The 22,493-nt window shown below is 45.7% G+C and overlaps 1 protein-coding gene across 2 annotated transcripts in view; it reads right to left on the bottom strand.

Moving 5' to 3' along the window:
• Nucleotides 1–22,290, bottom strand: part of LOC306993208 (putative C-type lectin domain family 20 member A) — a 64,629-nt gene extending 42,339 nt beyond the window's left edge. For both annotated transcript variants that reach the window (XM_079602831.1, XM_079602830.1), the window contains exons 1-4: nt 22,220–22,290; nt 8,703–8,761; nt 3,240–3,611; nt 2,197–2,556 (exon numbers count right to left, since the gene is read on the bottom strand). In XM_079602831.1, coding sequence (XP_079458957.1) covers nt 2,197–2,556; nt 3,240–3,611; nt 8,703–8,742 — 772 coding nt within the window. In that variant the 5' untranslated portion in view covers nt 8,743–8,761; nt 22,220–22,290. The remainder of the gene's footprint in view (nt 1–2,196; nt 2,557–3,239; nt 3,612–8,702; nt 8,762–22,219) is intronic.
• Between the last annotated feature and the right edge of the window lie 203 nt (nt 22,291–22,493).

Genomic DNA, 22,493 nt, shown 5'->3' with positions numbered 1-22,493 from the left:
GAACCGGCCGGGAAACCGAACTGACTGCTCTACTACCCTCCTCGGAGGATCGTTTGGGGACGCTGACACCTCGGTGTCCTGAAACGGTGAACCGGCAGGAGAACCGAACTGGCAGCGTTGCGACCCTCCTCAGAGAGTCGCACCCCAGAGGGCGCCGAGGAGAAACGATTTCTCAAAACCGTCCCTACCCCGGAGGGGACCACCCTCAGAAGCCTGCAGCCTCAGCGTCAGGGCTTCTTCTTCCAAGCTATATTAGAGATAAAACAGTTCTCAGATCTTGCATATCTCGAACTGGCTAGACAGCGACCGCCACCCAGGTCCCTCTCGATTGTGGATGAGCCCGAATGGCGACGCTCTAATTTGCAGCACTTTAAGCTGCGAGGAGCTTTAGTAAGCTGAAACTGCTCCCGCCCAGCAGTCTCAGGAACATTAGATCGGTGAGGAAGACACCTCTGGAACGCCGCTGGATAGAATATATCTTCATTTTGTTGAAAGCGAAGCGTTCAGAGAACAGACATATATATATTATTATTATTTTATTTTTTCCTTTATTTTTCTTAACATCAGAAAAACTTATATATATATATATATCACTCCGTGGCCACCAGCAGGAAAACAACCGAACTGGCAGCGCTGCGACCCTCCTCAGAGAGTCGCCCCTCACATACATCCATGTCCTTATATAGTTTACCCACCAATGCTGCCTAATAATATTTATCTATTATTTATGATGGCTGGTGGATAACGTCGGGGAAATGATCACGCCGACTCGGGAGAGAGATAGCTAGTAAGCGTCTCTTTAACCCGAGGCACTGTCATACTATGACATTTAATACTCAAAACATTACTTTAGTAGAAGTTTTGGGGATAAACACATAAAATAGAAACCGGTTTATTCCACGATCTCAACTCCTCAGTGTAGAGATAGGAAAAAACGGCAATCCCCGACGAGGAGGCTGAGATATAGAGATTTAATTATATTTTCACACTCATAATGTTCAGTTGGCCAGAAAACATTTAACTTGGCAATCAGCACAAAATAAAACCTCCTTTTATAAGCTCCTCTTTATACAACAGAGTTATGAGCTGACTTATTTATTTATTCATTGAAAACTCACACACATCTGCTTTATTCATATATATATATAGATAGGCTATAGCCTACACATATATTGTTTTTAAACACTAACGATCACCAATTCCTCGGAACTGGAGATCGCAGCACGAGAGTCTCATCGCGGGGAAAAGAAAACGCACCGCGTGCTTCTCCCCGAGATAAGCCACTGGATTTAACACGTGAAGGCAGAGATAGGGAGCGCCCGTCTCAAACCTCGCTGTTAGATCCATTTGCGCTCCCCAAGATGCGCGTCGCCGTTGTGCCTCGGCAGCAGCGGGACTCGCGCCTCGGGAAGCGCGCACCGAATCGTCCTCCTCGAAGAACGCCCGGCGGGAGCGAGGTGATTAACAGACAACCTCTCGCAACTCAGTCAGCCCCCTCGAGAACTGACTGGGTATGCTCTACTCCCAAACAAGCAACGCAAAGCTGATGCGCGTCCCCAACCGAGATAACACGAGGGTAGGGAACAACACAACGTTTTGAATTCTTGTTTCTTCATAATATATATCTAGATACTGAGACAGACAACAATAAATAGACATGGACAGACAGAGAGCGCTTGCTGAAGGCAACAAAGCTAGTGTTCTCTGATCGCGGGAGTGCTTTATAGCTTCCTGGTCGGTGACGTCACCCGCCCATGACGTCTCCCGTTTCTATTGGACTGATTTTAGATGTGCTTCACGACGCAATCACGCAAGGCGTTCCCACCGCGTCTCAACGCAGCTCGAGTTCCCTTGAAAGGGAACTGTGAATATGTGAATGTGTTGTTTTATTGGTATAAATTATATAATATATATAAAAAGTGATGTACCGAAATTTCGACTGAAACGGCTATTTTTGGGTTTTTCGGACCTAAATGGTTTTGGAGTGCATCCCTATTCATACATTTTATCATTTGCGTTTTTATAAAAATATATGTATAATATTAATATTTTAATTTTACATTTTTATGATTTAATTAATTAATAGCTTTTCACAGTTCTCTCATGAACCTCCAGTTTGGGAAACTCCTATTAATTGAACAGTCATATTCAGTTTTTGTCAACAAACAACAAAAATAACGAAAGTAAAGGACTCACCAGTGCTGCAGTAGAAGTAATAAAGTCCAGAGCAAACGTCAGCGTTAATAGAAGTACTATCATAAGTTGCACCGGCACAGTTTTTGCCCTTCTCGTTGATTCTCTGAGCAGTGAGTTGGGTTGAGGAAGTAAAGTTGGCCTGATCTGACCACTTCCACGAGTCCCTGTACAGTCCGATCCAGGGATTGATCCAGGGATTGGGACCATTCAAATTTTTTATCAAGCTGACAATCTGGTTTTTGTCGTCTAGACTCCTAACAGTGGCCAGGTCTGTGTAATTCTCTCTGCAATACTTCTGAGCGTCAAGCCACGTCTTTAAAGTTTTTATTACAACCATTTTCTCTGTTGCGTTGGTACTTTCTGTGAAAAACAGAGTCAAGACATCAAAGGCATGACAAGACTAAAACATTTTCTCTAGTTTAATGAGTGTGAGCCTCTTAAACCTGACAAAATTTGTTTCCAGAAGTCTTTTTTTAAAATTATATTTCCATAGTTTATGGACCCAGCATGGATAAAATTAGATTTTTTTATCCCTTATACTCCATTTCAGTTATTCTACTTCAAAATATCATGTTTGATTTACTTGCCATTTCTTTGTAATTATTTGTGAAATTTACTACCAATTTCTGAGTGAAAGTTGTAAATCTTACACCAAATATTTTCAGTGTTAAAATCTGTATAATTTTTTCCTTTATGTTCCACGAAAGACATTAATACAAGATTGAAAATACATTATGGTCAGTAATTGACAAACACTTTTTTTGGCTTTAACTTTGACAGAATTAATTCTTTAATCACAATTATTTATCTGCAAAAAATTCATGAATCTGCCTAATTGTAATATACGTTTAAACTTCTATCACCCCCCCCCCTCCCTCCCTCCCTCCCTCCCTCCCTAATGCCATTATATTAATGTCTTCATGCATACCGTATTCCTCATTTGAAAGTTGCTTTGGATAAAAGCATCTGCTAAATAAATAAAGAGATTTATATGTAATAAATGCATACACTAAAATCATGCGCATCAATAAAGAGTTTCTCACCGTCGCTACACACGAAAGGTCTTGTGTGACTGCAGTACAAATCAAACCAGGATCCAGTGTAATATATTCCGGCACACTCCTCTCCCGCACCGTAGTTATCCGGCTGGCCAGAATACCAGGACTGAAACACTACACTCTCCTCTTGATAAGACCAACGCCAGCTGTTGAAGTCATTGTAGAGTCCAATCCATGCAAAAGAATAATACTTTTCTTCATCCGCGACTTCTTGCAGAGTGGTCCAGTCTTCAACGCTCTGAACTGTGGCCAGGTCGATGTGGTTTTCCCTGCAGTAATTCTGAGCTTCTCCCCACGACATTGCCTCTCGGATCAGAACATACTCGTGTGGTTTACACAGAGTTAGTGACAGGAATCCTGTCGACATAAAAACACTCATTTCAAGTTTTGTATAGATTATTTTAAAAGCTCTGTAAAGATCAAAGATAAATGGAGTTGATGTCTACTAAACAAAAGAGTCGATTCTGAACTGAAACGAGTCGTCAGTAATTACAGTCTCACTTTATCAATTTGCATAATGCCACCTCTGGTCTTGATTGGCTGAACAGCGTCTCTTAGCCCCGCCCTCAAACACTGTAGTTTATCTGAGACTGGAGTTTGGTTTGTGTTCTTCATGTCGAGAAGACGCTGTTTTCTGCTGCCAAGTTTAGTTTAGTTTATTTGTATAGCACATTTAAAAACAATGCGAGTTGGCCAAAGTGCTTTCCTTTAATGCAAGACACTACCATAAATCTCAGAAGAATGTGACAGGGAAAAGGGTTACTTCACTGAGTCTAAACAGAAGGGAAGAAGTAGTCTATACCAGACTTAGGGTGCTTTCACATCTGTAGTTCGGATCATTTGGTCCGGACCAAGGGAGAAAAATTATACTTTGTAGCATTTTTCAGGCGTTTTGGTTCTTTTTCACACCACACTGATTGCTCTGGTTTGAATCAGTTTATGAAACGAACCAAAATGCAGTCACGTGACAACATCCACATCACTCGTTGGCCAGCTGGGTCTTGAACGTATTTTCATAACTGCACTTTGATTGTCAGAATTAACGTGCGAAAAAAAAAAAAACAGAACTGACGGAAGTAAACAAAGAGGAGGAAAATCCGGCAGACAACACGCCGCTTTTTACTGTGGAGAAATTACTTTGTGGGCTGATTGTATCCCTGGTCATAGTTTATTATATTAGTTTGTCTACACCACTTTAGGCAAACAATAACATTTGAGAATGAAGCGAGAATGCGGCTTGAAAATAATTTAAATAAATAATGCACGCAGCGAGTCACTTCAGGAGGAGGCAACGCGTGCATTAATGTTGCTAAACATTGACATAATGCACAGCGCGGCTGACTACGGCAGCTGGTTTAGTCCAAAAATGCGCAGTTATTTGGCAGTTGGGTCTGTTCGAGGTCGGATCACGTTCTCACCACAAACGAACCGCTCCAGAGTTCGTTTGAAAGCGTACCGAGACCACATCTCCGAGGAGGTCTCGGTACGCTTGTTTGGTCCGCTTTTGGTGCGCACCCGAGTGCGATTGCTGCATTCTCACCTGCCCAAACGAACCGCACCAATTCGGAAAACGAACTCTAGTGCGATTCAACCGAACTAAACAAGGCAGGTGTGAAAGCACCCTTAGACTTGAGCCCTATTCGCATGGGATTAGTATTATCTGGGGACCTCATGTGATTTAGAAATTATCCCCCGACATCTGAATTTCGTGTGGCGCATTCGCACTGGATAAGCGAAGCCTGTGATTCTACTCGAATTTACTGACTTTTCTCCCGGAACCCGGATATAAAAATTGTAGTTTATACCCATATTATATTTATTTTAGCCCAGTGGAAATCCGTCTTCAGTGGGCGACTAAATGGCTTTTTGCGTATGGTTGAGAGTCTGGTTAGATGGATAAAAAAAATAAAAAAAATAAAAAAATAATTCACCAGGTTAAAATCTAATAGCTCAAGGTTTACGTTTGATTTATTTGTAACATTAAACTCGAATTATGATGTGAAACCCCCTTGCTTGATTGTGCATTATTTTTGATAGGCTATTGTTTGGAAATATCTTGTCGTTATAGGTCTCTAGATGTACACATGATTATATCATAAACAGAAGAATGTTAGCTACTTCACGCATGCTGTTATGTCATCCATCTAATCATTCTTTTTGTCTTCGCTCTTCTGGTGGTTTTCAGCTTTCTCTTTTTTCTGCAAATTGTATATGGTGTCGGTGTGCGATTTGACCCAGTGCCCAAAACACTGTCAAAAGTCAAAACACTCCAACGCAGCTTCCATTCTTCGCGAAAGATTAATAAAAAGGAAATACCTTGAAAAAAAGATACAGCCGCGCCAAATCCTGGACAAAATCAGAGATGTCGATTCGCACGGGACTAATATTATCACAGAACGTCGGTGTTCGGCGAAATATGGAAGGTCATTTGCGGGGGAATTATTACTTTACAATTTACAGACATGGCCGATTCGCACGGGATTAAGATCACAGACAACCTCCGCAATTATTACAAATGACTAGAGGTCCCTAGATAATACTAATCCCGTGCAAATAGGGCTTAGGACATACAGGACTAAATTCCACTTTGCATATAGTAGGAAGGGTTAATGGTTTATGCATAAGCTCAAGGTTCAAGGTATTTTTATTGTCATTCTGTACATGTTGACACATGAGAACGAAATACGTACTCAGAAACCAGCAGCATTAAATAATAATTAGCATACAATATACAGAAGAAATAGTTAAAACATAACTTATTAATCAAAATGTTTTTATAATATGACCTATTTAAAAATAATAAAACCTTCTATAATAAATAATTAAACCATCAATTTTTTTTTTTTTTTAAACAATCCCTTTGGGCAGTGCATTCATGCTTCTTACAGCCTCTGGGAAGAAACTGCATTTCAGTCTTTCCGTTCTGGTTTTGATGCTTCTTAGTCTCCTGCCCGAGGGGAGTGGAGCGAAGAATTTGTTTGCCGGGTGGGTGGAATCCTTCATAATACAGGATGCTCTACTTCTGCACCTGCTGGTGTAAATGTCCTCAAGAGACGGTAGACTACTCAAAGTTATTTTTTGGGCGGATTTGACCACCCTCCCCAATTTCTTTTTGTCAGCAGCCGAATAATTTCCATACCAGGCAGTGATGGAGAAGGTGAGTGAACTCTCCACCACACACCGGTAGAAAGGAAGCAGAACTGGAGTCCCAAGACCAGCTCGCTTCAATCTCCTTTGAAAGTACAGGCGTTGTTGGGCCTTTTTAATAATGCTGGCTGTATTGATGTCCCACGTTAAATCGTTTGAAATGTATGTTCCAAGATATTTGATGTTTGAGACCATTTCCACAGCTGATCCTCCGATGAACAGAAGGGAGGGGGTGTGACTTTTCCGTCTGTAGTCCACGACCATTTCCTTCGTCTTCCCCACATTTATACAGAGATTGTTTGCTCTGCACCAAACCTCAAGTTCTTCCACTTCCGGTCTGTAAAAAGACTCATTGTCATGGGATATCAATCCCACCACAGCAGTGTCATCAGCAAACTTCACAAGATGACTGCCCGGATATTTAGCAGAGCAGTCATAGAAGCGTGTACAGCAGGGGGCTCAGGACACATCCCTGGGGGGAGCCGATGTTAAGGGTGATGGAGGAAGATGAAATGCCCTGGATTTTAACTGTCTGTGGCCTATTTGTTAAAAAATCATGAACCCAGTTACAAAGAGATGGCTTGAGTCCGAGTAACAGCAGTTTATTTACTAAAGTTTGTGGAACAATAGTATTAAACGCTGAACTGAAGTCCAGGAAGAGCAGCCTGACATAAGAATCCCTATTCTCCAGATGGGTGAGAGCAGAATGGATGACTGATGAAACTACATCCGATGCAGACCTGTTCTCCCTTATAAGCGTATTGATGGGGGTCCACATCCTTCATGTGTGCCATAACCAGTCTTTCAAAGCATTTCATGATTATTGGTGTCAGCGCCACTGGTCGATAATCATTCATGCATGTCACGGCCGAGCTCTTGGGAACAGGGATAATAGTTGATGTTTTGAAACACACTGGCACCACAGCCTGGGAAAGTGATTCATTAAAAATGTCATTTAGCACTCCAGTCAATTCATAAGAACAGTCCTTCAGAACCCTGGCTGGGATATTATCAGGACCCGCTGCTTTGCGTTTGTTGATTCTCAGCAGTGTTGTTCTTACATCCTTTGTCTTACATCTCAGTGTTTGCTGTCTCAAAGCGGGCATAGAATGAATTTAGGGCATCAGGAAGTGATGGATCCTGAGGGCAAACAGCGTCTCTCTTACTATAGGCAGTTATGATCTTGATGCCCTTCCACATGCTCCGAGAGTCATCATTGGTGGAGAAGTGACCCTGTAGAAGCTGTGTCCCAATGTGAAGGCTGCAGCCTCCGAAGGCCGCGGACTTCAAATTATCCAGCCTATGTGGCCTTCGTGGAATTTCCTAATTGCGCAACCAGGTGTTCTAGGCACTCAGTGCAAGACTACAGCTAGCCGTCTCTAAAACACTATTTAGATGAATTTAAACAATGGCTAAGTTGCTAAACGCATCTTGTTGTCATGTAAGGACCCTGTTCATGTTGGACAGACATTTTAATTGCATTTTGTGTCTGAAACTGTCACACCTTTAGTACAATGGGAGAAGTTATAATTATCTGATTGGTCAGTTAGAATGTCTCACATTCGGGTTCTAGTCACATGGTCACTGAAGGGAAAAAAGAAGATTGAAACTGCTGCTCTGTCGCTTTTTATGCTGTCCTCTTGGGTCTCTCTCTCTCTCTCTCTCTCTCTCTCTCTCTCTCTCTCTCTCTCTCTCTCTCTCTCTCTGGTAACATTTTTCATAAATGCTGGGTACAATCAGTGGTATAAGTTTTTATCATCTCATACTTCTATTTTGTAACTATTTTAAGTGTAACCATAACCATATTTTGTCATTAAACCTTTCCAATTACAAATGATGTGCTAACTAGTGTTGATTTTTGTATTGAATTTGAAGTGCTACCTATTGCAATACAATATTGTCACTCTCTATAGCAATGCACTCCCACATATTAAGCTTTTGTAACTGCGCTTATTTCCGTCGTTGGTATAAGTAGCAGTGGGTGGAATAGATGGGAAATTTACAGTTTTCTACCATCTTGCTGATAACGTTTCTTTAGTCATTTGGCAGTCTTGCAGCCTGAAACCCGGCAGGAAATCCACCCTTACATAGACAACCTGAATTATTATTGGCTTGATTACATTGGCAAGAATTCTCCATGTCTAAAGGACAAATATCACTTTCCTCTACAAAGATTTGTAGGATATTACACAGAACAGTTTGTCATAACATCGCTGTATGTAAATGGAACAAATTTGCAAATCATTTGGTGTAATTTCTCTGTTTTTATTTGTTTTTTGTAATGTTATTTTAATGTTTTACCTGAAAGAGAAAGCAGATGAAGACAAATTCGGTCCATCATCTTGCCAAAGGTTTTGTCACTGGAAAAAAGTACAAATACAACATTTTTTATTAGTTGCATTTAAGTTTACAAATTGACTTGATTTTTCTTAGGTTAAATGTATTTGAATGAGAAAAAGTGCAGAATTTCACGTTTTATCAACGTGTTCTTTGCTGTGCTGCCAAATTATGAAAGTATAAGAAAATAAAATAGTAAAATGACATGTCTATCTACAACAAGAACGTCTCTGGTTACGTATGTAACCTTAGTTCCCTGAGAGGGAATGAAACGCATGCGTTTACGCTGTGGGGAACACCTCCGAGTGTTGCGTCATGAAGCACGTGTATAATTAGTACAATGAAAGAACTAGACGTCATAGGCGGGTGACGTCATAGACCAGGAAACTATACCCCTGAAAGCAGTGCGTTACAGCTTCTGATAAGCCTGAAGCAAGTCGATCAGGGCATGCAGGAAGTATGGCAAGCGAACGCAGCGCTTCGTTCCCTCTCAGGGAACTAAGGTTACATACGTAACCAGAGATGTTCCCTATCAAGGGAACTCCCACTGTGTTTACGCTGTGGGGAACCCCATACCCACTACGCCATAATGACAAGTGCCCGTTCTGTGTGAAGTCCTTGCGCACACTAAGAAGCAAGCAACCTAGCCCCAGGCGTGGAGAGGTCTAAGTCATAAAATTTGACAAATGTATGCGGCGAGGACCAGCCTGCTGCTTCACAAACGTCGTGAAGGGAAACTCCAGAAATTAGAGCCATAGAGGCAGCCATACTCCTTGTAGAATGGGCCCGGATAGCCAAAGGTGAAGGCTGTCCGGCAGCTTCATAAGCAAGTGGGATAGCCTCAACTACTCACTTGCCCATTATCTGTTTAGATGCAGGGCAACCTATCTTAGGTAACCCAAAGCAGACAAATAATTGCTCTTATATACGCCACAGGGCAGCTCTGTGGACATAAGTATCCAAAGCCCGGACAGGGCTTAAAATATTAAGTTTTTCCTGATCTGGGGTATTAGGTTGAGCACAGAAGGCCTGCAGCACAAATGACCCGCAAATTTAGTAGGGACCTAGGAATACAACCCGGCCTGGGGTGAAGAAAGACTATCACCAAACCAGGTGCAAATCCAAGTACGTGCAGGCCTCAGCCTCATGTACCACGGCGAAAACGGAATTAAGGATCTCTCCTCAGAAATAACCCAGCAAAGAAACATTCATTGCAAAAATCATGTACTGTACCATCAGGGCAGATAACAAGATTCAGAAGGCGTTCTCCGCACCAGGCAGGGAACAGTTTCTATTTCAATCCATATTCAGTATTCTCGTGGAGGGAGCTCTAGACTGGAGTATGGTCGAGAGTACCTCGAGAGACCTGAATCTATGAGCTGGGCCCCCTCAGAGGCCGAGCCCACAGTATCCATGACTCCGGAAGAGGGTGAAATATTGTATCCCTGATTGGGACGCTAAGTCCTTCCTGATCGGAATCTCCAAGGGAGAGCCAACTAGAAGGGACAGTAGGTCTGAGAAACACTCGGGCCGGCAAGAATGGGGCTACTAATAATAGACGAGCCCTTACCTGGCAAACCCTCTCCAGAACTCCCGGGAGCAAAGATATCAAGAAATGCGTAAAGGTGTAGCCTCAACCACACCTAATACATCGCATCCAGTCCAAGCGGAGCTGGATGCGTCAGGGAGAACCACATAGGGCAATGCGTTGTATAAATGATGCGAAAGGTAGACTTGAGTTTTAACCGAAGTTTTCCCAAAGAAGCTCCACCACTTTGGGGTGAAGTCTCCATTCCCGGGGCCTCCGCCCCGCCTCAACAGGATATCTGCTCTGATATACGAGACCATCAGTGTGTTGTCTGGAAGGACAGGCACATGGTGACCTCTCGGGTCTGACAGGAAGTATTGAGATTCTCGGAATACCGCCATCACTTCTAGCCAATTATGTGCAAAAAGGAAGATGGTCCTGCCAAAGACCCTTCGCCGAATGACCACTCATGATCACCCCCCACTTATGAGGGAAGCATCCGTCGATAGCATTATGCATCGACAAGAAGCCCCCAACACTGGGTGAGGAACCAAGGTTCTTCCACATGACCGAGGCCGCGTGACCTTGATCATGCGAAAATGGGTTTCCCCTCTGAGAAAACCCCTTGGTCCTGAGTCACCACTGCAGGGGTCGCATGTACAGAAGGCCAAAAGTAATTACGTTGGACGCAGCTGCCATGAGACCCAACAGTCTGAAACTGTTCCCCAGTGAGTGACTGGCCTAGTTTCCGAATCTGTGACACAATCATATTAGCGTAAGCATACTTTGAACTTGAGATTCTAAAACCTGCTGTTTAAATGATGCAGATCTAGAATAGGATGCAACCCTTCATCCTCTTTCGGAACAATGAAGTAAAGGCCCCACCACTGTGGGGAGGACCCCTAGAAATCTGGTCGGACGAGAACCGAACTGAATTCTGAAACCCTTTTCTATAGTGTGCAGCACACCCTGAGAAATATGTGGCAGTAGTTTCCACGCTGCCAGAAATTCTACTAAGGGCACCAGTCTCTCGAGACTGGCCTCTGGATTTGGTTGAACAGTCACTTTGGTGCCCTGAAACGGCGAACTGGCAGGGAAACCGAACTGACTGCTCTACGACCCTCCTCGTAGGATCGTTTGGGGACGCTGACACCTCGGTGTCCTGAAAGGCGAACCGGCAGGAAAACCGAACTGGCAGCGCTGCGACCCTTCTCAAAGAGTCGCACCCCAGAGGTCGCCGAGGAGAAATGATTTCTCAAAACCGTCTCTGCCCCGGAGGAACCTTCAGAAACCTCACAGCCTCAGCGTCAGGATTTCTTGTCTAAGTTTTATTAGAGTTAACGACAGTCCTCAGATCTTGCCTACCTCTAACTATCTTAGTTCCTACGACCCTCCTTGGAGGATCGTTGGAAAAAGCAGGCACCTCGGCGCCCTGAAAAGGCGAACCGGCAGGGAAACCGAACGGGCAGCGAGGAGTGCTAAACTCCGGGGCGTTCGAGTGCTGAACTATTTGGACGACTGGCTTATTCTAGCCCAATCTCACTCGGAGATCATGGCGCACAGAGCCATGTTACTGGATCACCTCAAGAACCTCGGTCTCACAGTGAACTGGGAAAAGAGTTCGCTATTCCCCAGATAGATTATTTCTTTTCTGGGAATAGAACTGAACTCGCTGTCAATGACAGCGCAGCTGTCGCCACAGCGCGTACTGCATATTCAGTGCACAGTCAGCTCTTTCCGCTGCGGCGCTGTACTCCCTCTAAAGAGTTTTCAAAGGATGCTAGGTCTGATGGCCTCAGCATCAGCAGTCCTCCAGCTGGGCCTGCTACACATGCGGCCACTGCAGCTCTGGCTCAAAGGGAGGGTGCCTCACAATACGTGGGCCACCGGTCGGCTTCGCCTCAAGGTCAATCAAGCATGCGTTACAGCTTTGAACCCTTGGAGGTCGAAAGACTGGTACCGTTCAGGTGTAAGCCTGGGGACTTCCTCGAGACTGAGGGTGGCGTCTACGGACGCATCCAACGCAGGATGGGGAGCGCTGCTCGAGGGCAGACCGCTGTTTGGCCTATGGTCAGAGCGGGAGAAGCTCTTTCATATAAACTGTCTCGAGATGTTAGCAGTGAGCAAAGCGCTCACGCGTTTTCGTCCCCTGATTACGGGTTGCCACGTTCTGATACGTTCAGACAGCACATCAGTGGTATCCTACATAAATCGCCAGGGTGGCCTCAGGTCCCTGCTGTTATACAGGCGTACCAGACGCCTCCTGATATGGGCACGCAGCATCCTGCTCTCACTGAAAGCAGCGCACGTGCCGGGGCGCCTGAATGTAGGACCAGACAGACTGTCCAGGAACCACGTTCCGACAGGAGAATGGTCTTTACACCCACAAACAGTACGGCTGCTGTGGAGGAAGTTCGGCAGAGCGGATGTAGACCTGTTTGCGTCTCAGGAGAACGCTCACTGTCCAGAATTTTTCTCAAACAGCAGGGACGCTCTAGCCCACTCGTGGCCTCGTCGTCCTCTCTATGCTTTTCCCCCTGTCTCCCTCCTGGCCCAGGTGGTGGAGTGGATCAGGGAGGAAGGATGCTCAGTGCTGCTGGTAGCGCCGCTCTGGTTGAATCAGCCTTGGTTCCCAGCTGTGATGCAGCTAGCAAGCAACGCCCCATGGCTAGTGCCTCTGAGGAGGGATCTCCTTTCTCAAGCCAACGGCTCGATCTGGCATCCTCACCCGGAACTATGGTGCCTTTATGTGTGGGCCATCAACGGGTATCCGCTGACCTCCCACAAGGAGTGTTAAAGAAGATCACGCAGGCCAGAGCTCCGTCTACGCGACGTCTCTATGCCTCTAAGTGGTCAGTATTTTCAGGTTGGTGCACGACTCGTGACGTGTCACCCCCGGATTGCGGAGTGGCAGAGGTTCTATCCTTCCTACAAGAGCTGTTGGATAAGGGGAGGTCCCCTTCCACGGTCAAAGTATATGTGGCGGCCATAGCAGCGTTCTCTGAGACAGCGCTTGGCCAGTCTATAGGAAGGAACGATTTAGTCATTCGGTTCCTTAAAGGAGCTAATAGATTGAATCCCCCCAGACCTCCCACAGTTCCCATATGGGACCTTTCCACGGTGCTGGACGCCATGAAGGGTCATCCTTTTGAGCCTCTTCAGGAGATTGATATTAAGCACCTGTCATTCAAGTCAGTGTTTCTCCTGGCTCTCGCTTCAGTGAAGCGCATTGGGGACCTACACGCGCTCTCAGTGAGTGCTACGTGCATGGAGTTTGGGCCTAATGACTCTAGGGTCATACTCAAACCTAAGCATGGGTATGTCCCGAAATCCCTAAATACTCCGTTTAGGGCGCAGGTAATTTCCCTGTCTGCCCTTCCGGTCACTGGGGAAAATGAGGACGAGAGTTTTCTCTGCCCAGTTAAGGCATTAAAAGCTTATGTGTCTCGCTCGTCTGACTTCAGACAGACGGAGCAGCTCTTTGTTTCGTTCAGCGGGCGTTCTAAGGGACTAGCCGCTTCGAAACAGAGCCTATCCAGATGGATAGTGGACGCTATAGCTCTGGCTTACGCATCCAAAGGCAGTCAATGTCCTTTGGGTGTCAAAGCGCACTCCACGAGGAGCATGGCTTCCTCGTGGGCCTGGTCAAGTGGGATTGCCTTGTATGGCGGCAGGCTGGGCCTCCCCGTCTACATTTATCAGGTTTTATAACCTAGAGATTCCTGTTTTACAAGCCAGGTTACTATCGGTCTAGTATGGCCAAAAGTTGTTAGACTGAAGTCTCAGTCTCTGATATATGGCTATGGTAAATAGCTGGGCTGCTCTGAGCTGCCTATTTTTGTAAGATAGTGGCTAAGACCCACTTCTTTCAGGATTCCCTGTGAGTCCTCTGGGTGATTATGCACTGTATGAACCCCAGCTGATTGCTCTGGGTCCATGGTGTCGGATCCCAGCATACACGGCGTTTTACATTGCGTTCCCCAAAGCGTAGCTTGCTACGCAGTACGAGAGTATCTCTCGTAAGAGAATGTACTCGGTTACTAACGTAACCTCGGTTCTCTCTAGAGAGAGGAACGAGTACTGCGTATCCTGCCGTGTATGCGCTCTGGTTGCTTCACTGTTAAAAATCAGAGAGAATGAGCCTGCGAGCGCAATTTATAGCCCTAAGCCACGCCCGTTTAGGCGGGATGTGACGCAGAAGGGCGCGATGCGCCCTCATTGGGTGTGACGTCACTCTAGGTCTCGCTCGATAGGCTCAAGCAGTTGCCCGCATAGCAGCCAATCGGCGCGCGAGCTGCCTTGCCTGTGTCTGTATGCTGCGGCAACGCGTTTTACATTTATACAAAATTAAGGATAATTTTTGGCTTCAGTATTCTCGTGGAAATGGATTTTCCCCAAAGCGTAGCTTGCTACGCAGTACTCGTTCCTCTCTCTAGAGAGAACTGAGGTTACGTTAGTAACCGAGTACGTTTTCAGTCGGTGTTGGTGTGACGGCGCGTTTCAGCGGATTCACGATCCTGCTGCTGGTCTGTGCAGTGGCTTGCACACGGCTCGTGTTTCTCCCCTGGGGGCTTTAGCACTACTAAAGAGCTTTTCTTCTAAAAGAGCTGCACGGGCACGTCTTTTTAAAGATGTCTCGCCCGTGTGTTTCTGGTTGTGGGCGCATGGTCTATCCGCCTAACGGCCACGAGCACTGCCTCGCGTGTTTGGGCTTTTATCACGCTCGTGGATGAATCATGTTCTCATTGCGGGGACATAGCCATCGCGGTGTTTAGATCAAGACTCAATGACCTCCGTGAGAGTCCCCTCTGCCACACCCCAATCTATCTCCTCCTCGAGAGGGGAAACTTTGGCTGGTGGCCAGGGTAATCTGAGGGTTACGGTGTGGAACAACCTGACAAGTTTTTCTCGGGCCACGCCCCCCTCCACATCGCAAGCCGCGTGAACCTGGTTCCTCTCGGGGACCCAGTGTTTAATTTGGGGCTCTGGCAGATGATGCTATGTCGCTCACAGCATCACAAGGTGGGCTTGATTTTCTTCACGAAGGTCGTCGAGGCAGCCCATGTGCCACTCAGGCAACACGGGGTTCACATTTATCACAATTATCTCGACGACTGGCTGATTCTAGCTCCCTCTGTCTCGAGTTAAGTTGTGCGAAAACAGGGACTTGGTGCTCAGACATATCTCCCGTCTGGGCCTTCGGGTCAACTGTTAAAAGAGCAAACTCTCCCACGTGCAGAGGATCTCTTTTCTCGGTATAGAAATAGACTCGGTCGCAATGTACAACGCTTGTCAATTCAAGGGCAAGAATGCAGTTCCACTGAAACTGTTTCAGAGGCTCCTGGGGCATATGGCGGTCCGTAGTAGGGGACCTGCAGGCATTTTCGGTTGACGAAGCATGCCTGGAATTCGGGCCGGCTGACTCTCATGTGATCTTAACACACCGGCCTGGATATGTGCCCAAGGTTCCCACCAAACCTTTCAGGGATCAGGTGGTGAACCTGGAAGCGCTGCCCTTGGAGGAGGCAGATCCAGCCTTGGCACTTCTCTGTCCAGTACGTGCCCTTCGTGCTTACGTAGACAGAACATGGTGTTTCAGGACCTCAGAGCAGCTTTTTGTCTGTTTCGTGTGGGAAGCTGAACGGAAAGGCTCTCTCCATGCAGACGTTGTCTCACTGAATAGTGGACGCCATTGTCTTGGCTTACCAAGTGCAGGGCCTGCCATTGCCCCTAGGGGTGAGGGCACACTCCACTTGGAGCGTTGCTTGCTTCTGGGCGCTAGTGCATGGCGCCTTGCTAACAGACATCTGTAGAGCTGCAGGCTGGGCGACACCTATTCTACAATCTCCGTGTAGAGCCAGTGTCCTCTCGTGTACTCGCTCCCAGTAGCCAGTAAGTAGGACCTGCTCGGTGTCATCGCTCGCTGCGCCATTCCACTCCACGGACTGGATATGTGCGCTATTTTACTCAGATAAGTTATTCATAGACCCTGAGTTCCTCCTGCACTGTTGATACCGTCACCAGAGTGCAGCCCTTGTAATTGGCTATGTCCTCCATGTGCATGGTTCCCCGCAGAGAGTGTGTGAGAGAGAATGAGAGAGAGAGTGTGTGTGTGAGAGAGAGAGAGAAAGTGAGAGTGTGCGTGCGTGTGTGTATGTGTGTGTGTGTGTGTACTTGTACAACTATCTTTGTGAGGACCAGTTTGAATTTTAGACTATTGGAGTGAGGACAAAGAGAGTAAAGTGAGGACATTTTTGCTGGTCCTCACTTTCTGAGACCCCTTTAAAGGCCTGTTTGAGGGTCAAGACTTGGTTTTAGGGATAAGGTTATAATTAGGTTAAGGGTCGGTTTAGGGTAAGGGTTCGGGTTAGGGACTTAGTTGTGATGGGTAAGGTTAGGGTAAACTGCTAGAGATTGCGTTGTGTCCTCATAAAGATGTACAAGTGTGTGTGTGTGTGTGTGTGTGTGTGTGTGTGTTTGAGCTATTGGTGTATTTTTGGCCCTGTGGTGTGTGATGCGCATCCTGAGCTCTTTGACAAATTACTTTAGTTTCTCTTTTGTTAGTCATAGTAAAGGCATCTGCTAAATGCCTATATACTTATAAGACAAATACAGAAGCAAAATGCTGTTTGTAATAGTTTTAGATGGAGTATATACCTCCGCCATGGACGGTCCCAAGCCCGGTCTGAGAAAGGAGGAGGGATAGGCGTGGGGTTAGCAACCCCACCCTGTAAAAAAACCCTTTGCTACAGAAACGCAAACAAGAGAAACAGGTAATTTCGCCTTGGGGAGAGATGGGTCTTCGTTAAGAAGAAACATGACGCTGTGCAGTGAAAACCAACAGAAATTGGAAGCTGCAGGGCCGATCTCCCTTCTCTCAGCCAGGGCAATCGACATCGGTACATGGAACGTGAGGACCATGTACGAAGCGGGGAAGACAGCGCAAGTGGCAGCAGAGATGCGGAGCTACAACCTCACCCTGCTTGGAATCAGCGAAACTCGATGGACGCAGTCCGGTCAGAAGAGGCTGATCACTGGCGAGATGCTGCTGTACTCGGGAAATGAGGAGGAAAACGCCCCCCACACACAAGGAGTAACGCTGATGTTGTCAAGAACAGCACAGCGAGCACTCACTGGATGGGAAGCCCACGGCCCAAGGATCATCACAGCATCTTTCCGAACGAAGAAGAAAAAGTTCACCATGAATGTTGTGCAGTGCTATGCACCCACCAATGATAGCGAGGAGGGAGACAAGGAGCAGTTTTATAATAGATTGCAGTCCATCCTGGAGAGTTACTCAGAGAAGGATGTCACTATCCTGATGGGGGATTTTAATGCCAAGGTGGGGAAGGATAACACCGGGTATCAGGAAGTGATGGGAAGACATGGACTTGGTGATATGAACGAAAATGGTGAGAGGTTTGCAGATTTGTGCGCTCTTAATAACCTGGTGATTGGCGGCAGCGTCTTCGCACATAGGAGGATACACAAGGCAACTTGGGTGTCACCGGACGGCTTCACCGAAAACCAGATAGACCACATCTGCATCATCAGGAAATTCAGAAGATCCCTACAGGATGTGAGAGCGAAGCGATGAGCGGACGTCGCCTCAGACCACCATCTCGTAGTGGCAAAACTGAATCTGCAGTTAAAGAGGAGGTGGATGGCAACTACATCACAGAGGCACAAGTACAACACCTGCTTTCTGAGGGACACACATAAGCTGGAGGAATTTAGAGTGGCTTTGAGCAACAGGTTCCAAATACTGCAAGAATTAGAAGAGGAGGAGGAAGATACAGTGGATGGCAGTTGGAAGAGAGTGAAAGAAACCATAACAACAACATGCAGGGAGGTCCTTGGACCCCTGAAATACCAGCACAAGGAGTGGTTGTCGACAGAGACATTGAGGAAGATTCAGGAAAGAAAGGAGAAGAAAGCAGCCCTCAACAACAGCAGAACAAGAGCGGAGAAGGCCAAGGCAAAAGAAGATTTCACAGCCACAAATAAAGAGGTAAAGAAGTGTATTAGAACTGATAAGCGGAACAATGTTGATGCTTTGGCAGCCGAAGCAGAAGAAGCAGCAAGAAATGGCAATATGAAAGATCTGTACTCCATCACAAAGACGCTGTCAGGAAAGTTCTGCAAACCAGGTAGGCCGGTGAAAGACAAGGAGGGAAAGATATTGAAAGGAGAGGAACAACAAATGGAAAGATGGAGGGAACACTTTGAAGAACTGTTAAACAGGCAAATACCAGCAAACCTGCCAACAATCAATCCAGCAGTAGAGGATCTACCAATAGACTGCAGTGCGCCCACCAGAGAAGAGATCCGCAAGGCAGTAGGCCAGCAGAGGAATGGCAAGGCAGCAGGTCCAGACCTTATACCAGCAGAAGCATTGAAGGCGGACCTGGAAACAACGGTAGAGATACTATTCCCGTTGTTTAAGAAAATCTGGGAGGAGAAACAGGTGCCCACAGGAAGGAGGGATATATTACAAAGTTACCTAAGAAAGGCGACCTCAGCAAGTGTGACAACTACCGAGGGATTACGCTACTGTCCATTCCAGGGAAAGTGTTCAATAGGATCATCCTGAATAGAATGAAGGACCAGGTGGACACCCAACTCCGTGAGCAGCAGGCAGGCTTCCGGAAAGACAGATCCTGTACGGATCAGATCGCCACCCTGCGTATCATTGTTGAACAGTCACTGGAATGGAACTCTTCTCTCTACATTACCTTTGTAGACTACGAGAAGGCTTTTGACAGCCTGGATATAAGTGCCCTTTGGAACCTTCTACGGCATTATGGTGTGCCAGCCAAGATCGTCAACATCATCAGAAACTCATACGATGGTATGACCAGCAGAGTGGTCCATGGAGGGAAGCTTACGGAGACCTTCGAAGTGAGAACCGGGGTTCGTCAGGAATGCCTGCTCTCGCCCTTTCTCTTCTTGCTAGCCATCGATTGGATAATAAAGACTACAACGGCACGTATAGGAACAGGAATCCAATGGACACCTTTCACACAACTCGACGACCTGGACTTTGCGGACGATTTGGCCTTATTATCTCACACCCGACAGCAGATGCAGGAAAAGATAAATAGCACAGCTGACACCTCCGCTCAACTAGGTCTGAACATTAACAAACAGAAGACAAAGATCTTTAAGATAAATAACATCAACAACGACCCAGTCCAGTTGGACCGAGAGGCGTTAGAAGAAGTGGAGGCCTTCACCTACCTGGGCAGTGTCATCGACAAGCAGGGTGGAACAGACGCTGACGTCAAGGCACGAATATTCAAAGCAAGAGCAGCCTTCCTACAGCTGAGGAACATCTGGAGCTCGAAGGAACTGGGCCTAAGGACAAAGGTCAGGCTGTTGAATACAAATGTCAAGGCGGTCCTTCTCTATGGTGCAGAGACATGGAGGAAAACAGTGGCGACGATGAAGAAAGCTCAGACCTTCGTCAACTTCTGTCTGCGAAGAATCCTCCAGATCCGCTGGCCAAACACCATCAGCAACCAGGACCTTTGGCAGAGAAACAACCAGCTTCCTGTAGAAGACGAGATCCTGAAACGACGATGGAGATGGATTGGCCACACGCTCCGCAAGCCAGCTCCCAACATCACCAGGCAAGCGCTCACCTGGAATCCCCAAGGCAAAAGGAAAAGAGGAAGGCCAAGAAATACGTGGCGACGAGATCTGGCAGCTGATACCAAAAAACTTGGATACACCTGGAGCCAGCTGGAGAGAAAAGCCCAAGACAGGGATGCCTGGAGAGCTCTTGTTTGCGGCCTATGCCCCAGGAGGTGTAGCAGGCAAAATGATGATGATATACCTGTTATCTGGTTAGTTGCTTTTTATTATTTTCATTCAAAAAAAAATTTCAACTCTTTTCTCTTAGTTTCTGAACACAAGACCATGGCATTTCCACAATTACTTCCATGTAACTTCCATGCATGCCTGAGTTACAGGAAAGTCCTATTTAATTGCAGTAATATCATGCTTTAGCACTTAGCTAAGTGTTTTCTAGCATATTGTATCATGTTTCTAGTATGTTGCTAGCATGTTTAGCACTTGGTGGCACTGTTATTAGGAGTCAACAGCAGTGTCAAACAGGTCACTTCCTGTTGCCAGCAGGTGGCGCTATGACTGTAACTGAATATGAGCATGGAAATGTGTTCAGGACAGAACTCTTATCAAACATGTGAAGTTTGGGGTAGATTGGACATTGATTCCCTGAGTTACAGCAATTTCCTGTTTCATGGCGAAACATCGAAATTTGTCAGTCCGCCGAGGACACGCCCTTCGACGAAAACTCACAATCTTCGTAATTTTACGTCGAAAGGCCTTAAGATTACACTCACCAATTTTGAAGATGATCAGATCAAAACTGTAGGAGGAGTTTGTTAAAGTACGATGCTCGAAAATGGCAAAAACTGCACAAAAATCTGAGAGGAAGTTCAAAATGGCTGACTTCCTGTTGGGTTTAGGGTACGCCCCAAGATACTTTTTTTGTAGGTATTTGGTCATTACATGCATGTACCGAATTTCGTACACGTACGTGAATGGTAGCGGGAAGCGTGCTCCGTTGAACTTTATAAGTGGCGCTATCAAGCCATTTCGCCCCACCCAATTCTGAAACTCAAAAATTAAGTTAAATTTAAAACTTTCGCTAGTTCTAACACGTATGCTGAGTTTTGTGAGTTTTCAAGCATGTTTAGGCGCTCAAAAATGCGATTCACTTTGGAGTGTCAGTTCTGGCAGGTCACGCTAGTCAAGCTCGCATCAGTGACTGTCAGCTGATCCACATCTACCAATAGGAAGACGACACCTATCACCGTACACATAGTCTTCAGTATTATCAGCAGCTGTCGCGTTTCTCAGGAGCTCATTACCCTCCTCCATCCCCAGCTCCTCCTGTTTTTCAATCACGGCGTAGACATACACGCGGAATCACATGCGGGGATAATGTTTCGTTTCGGCGTAGACATATACGCGGAATCACATCCGGGGATGATGGTTTCGTTTCGCTCAGAACATTTTACAGATGTTGTGCCGAATTTTGACTCCCTGCCAAATTATTACCCCCCTCGTTGAAGTCCTGATTCCCTAATCCTAACCGCACTTCTAATCCTAACCCCTCACCCACAACTAATCCTAAACCTACCCATTCTAGGGCGTAGACATACACGCGGCGTAGACATATACGCAGAAAGCTCAAAATGCCTACAGATAACACGCCACTGCCAAGTTTTTTATGCAAAGTCATGATGTCATGTTGTCCTGTCAGTCAGGATTTGGCATTCTGATTCCCCTTGAATTATCAAATTATGTTGTACTTTAAAATATTTAATTAATGATATCTGCATACATTCATGTTTGTTTATTTATGCTAGGCTGACTGGATGCGCAGGAAGTTCTCGCCCAGAACGGAACCATACCGCCAATCCAAACTGTATGCTGTCAATCGTATTTGACGATAGTGGTTCTGACAGAAATGATAATAATAATAATAATAATAAATGGAGTAATTCCAAAAAGGTTCTCACACCATCGGTGCTCGAACCCTAATAACAAAAGAGACATCAGGAATGCAGTGCCATGTAAAAAAAGTTGTGCAATTATAAGATTAAATAATGTAATAATGTAACAACATTTCCAGTATATCATGACAATTTATGTAAAAAAAAAATGCATCTGTAGCCACATTGTGCAAACATTTCAATCTTAAAGTTCAGATTAAATGGAAAAAGAAAAACATCTTGACTTGAATAATGACAAATAAAAAAAGAGACAAACGAGTACAATATGATAAACATCCCAGAAGATTTCAATTTTTCTGCATTAACAGACAGAATGAAGATTTCTTAAGACTCTCTGCTCTTTCAAAGCTTTTATTTTAAGGCACTTTATTCTAACTTTATTCCTAATATAAATGTTTATCCATTACCTTTCATGGAAAACCTCCTGCGGATCAGGAGTTCAGTGTGGAGACGCCGAGACTCGTTCCCGTTCTGACTTTGCTGCATCACAAGGATCCTCATTTAAATGGCATCGCAGAGCATGAAAATAACCAGTAACTGATATCATCCTTATGGAAATGGATCATTTCTACATGCTTGTAAAAACGGCATCTCGATGCTCTTTTCTTCCATTGGGGTCTGTGATGTTAAGAGACCTGATTATGTCAGGGACCTTGAAACAAGTCATTATTAGTTTTTGGA

The sequence above is a fragment of the Phoxinus phoxinus genome (genome assembly GCF_949152265.1).
Source record: "Phoxinus phoxinus genome assembly, chromosome: 2".
NCBI classification, from domain to species: Eukaryota; Metazoa; Chordata; class Actinopteri; order Cypriniformes; family Leuciscidae; genus Phoxinus; species Phoxinus phoxinus.
The sequence above is the reverse complement of the archived record's forward strand: the minus strand, read 5'-3'. Positions and strand labels throughout refer to the sequence as shown.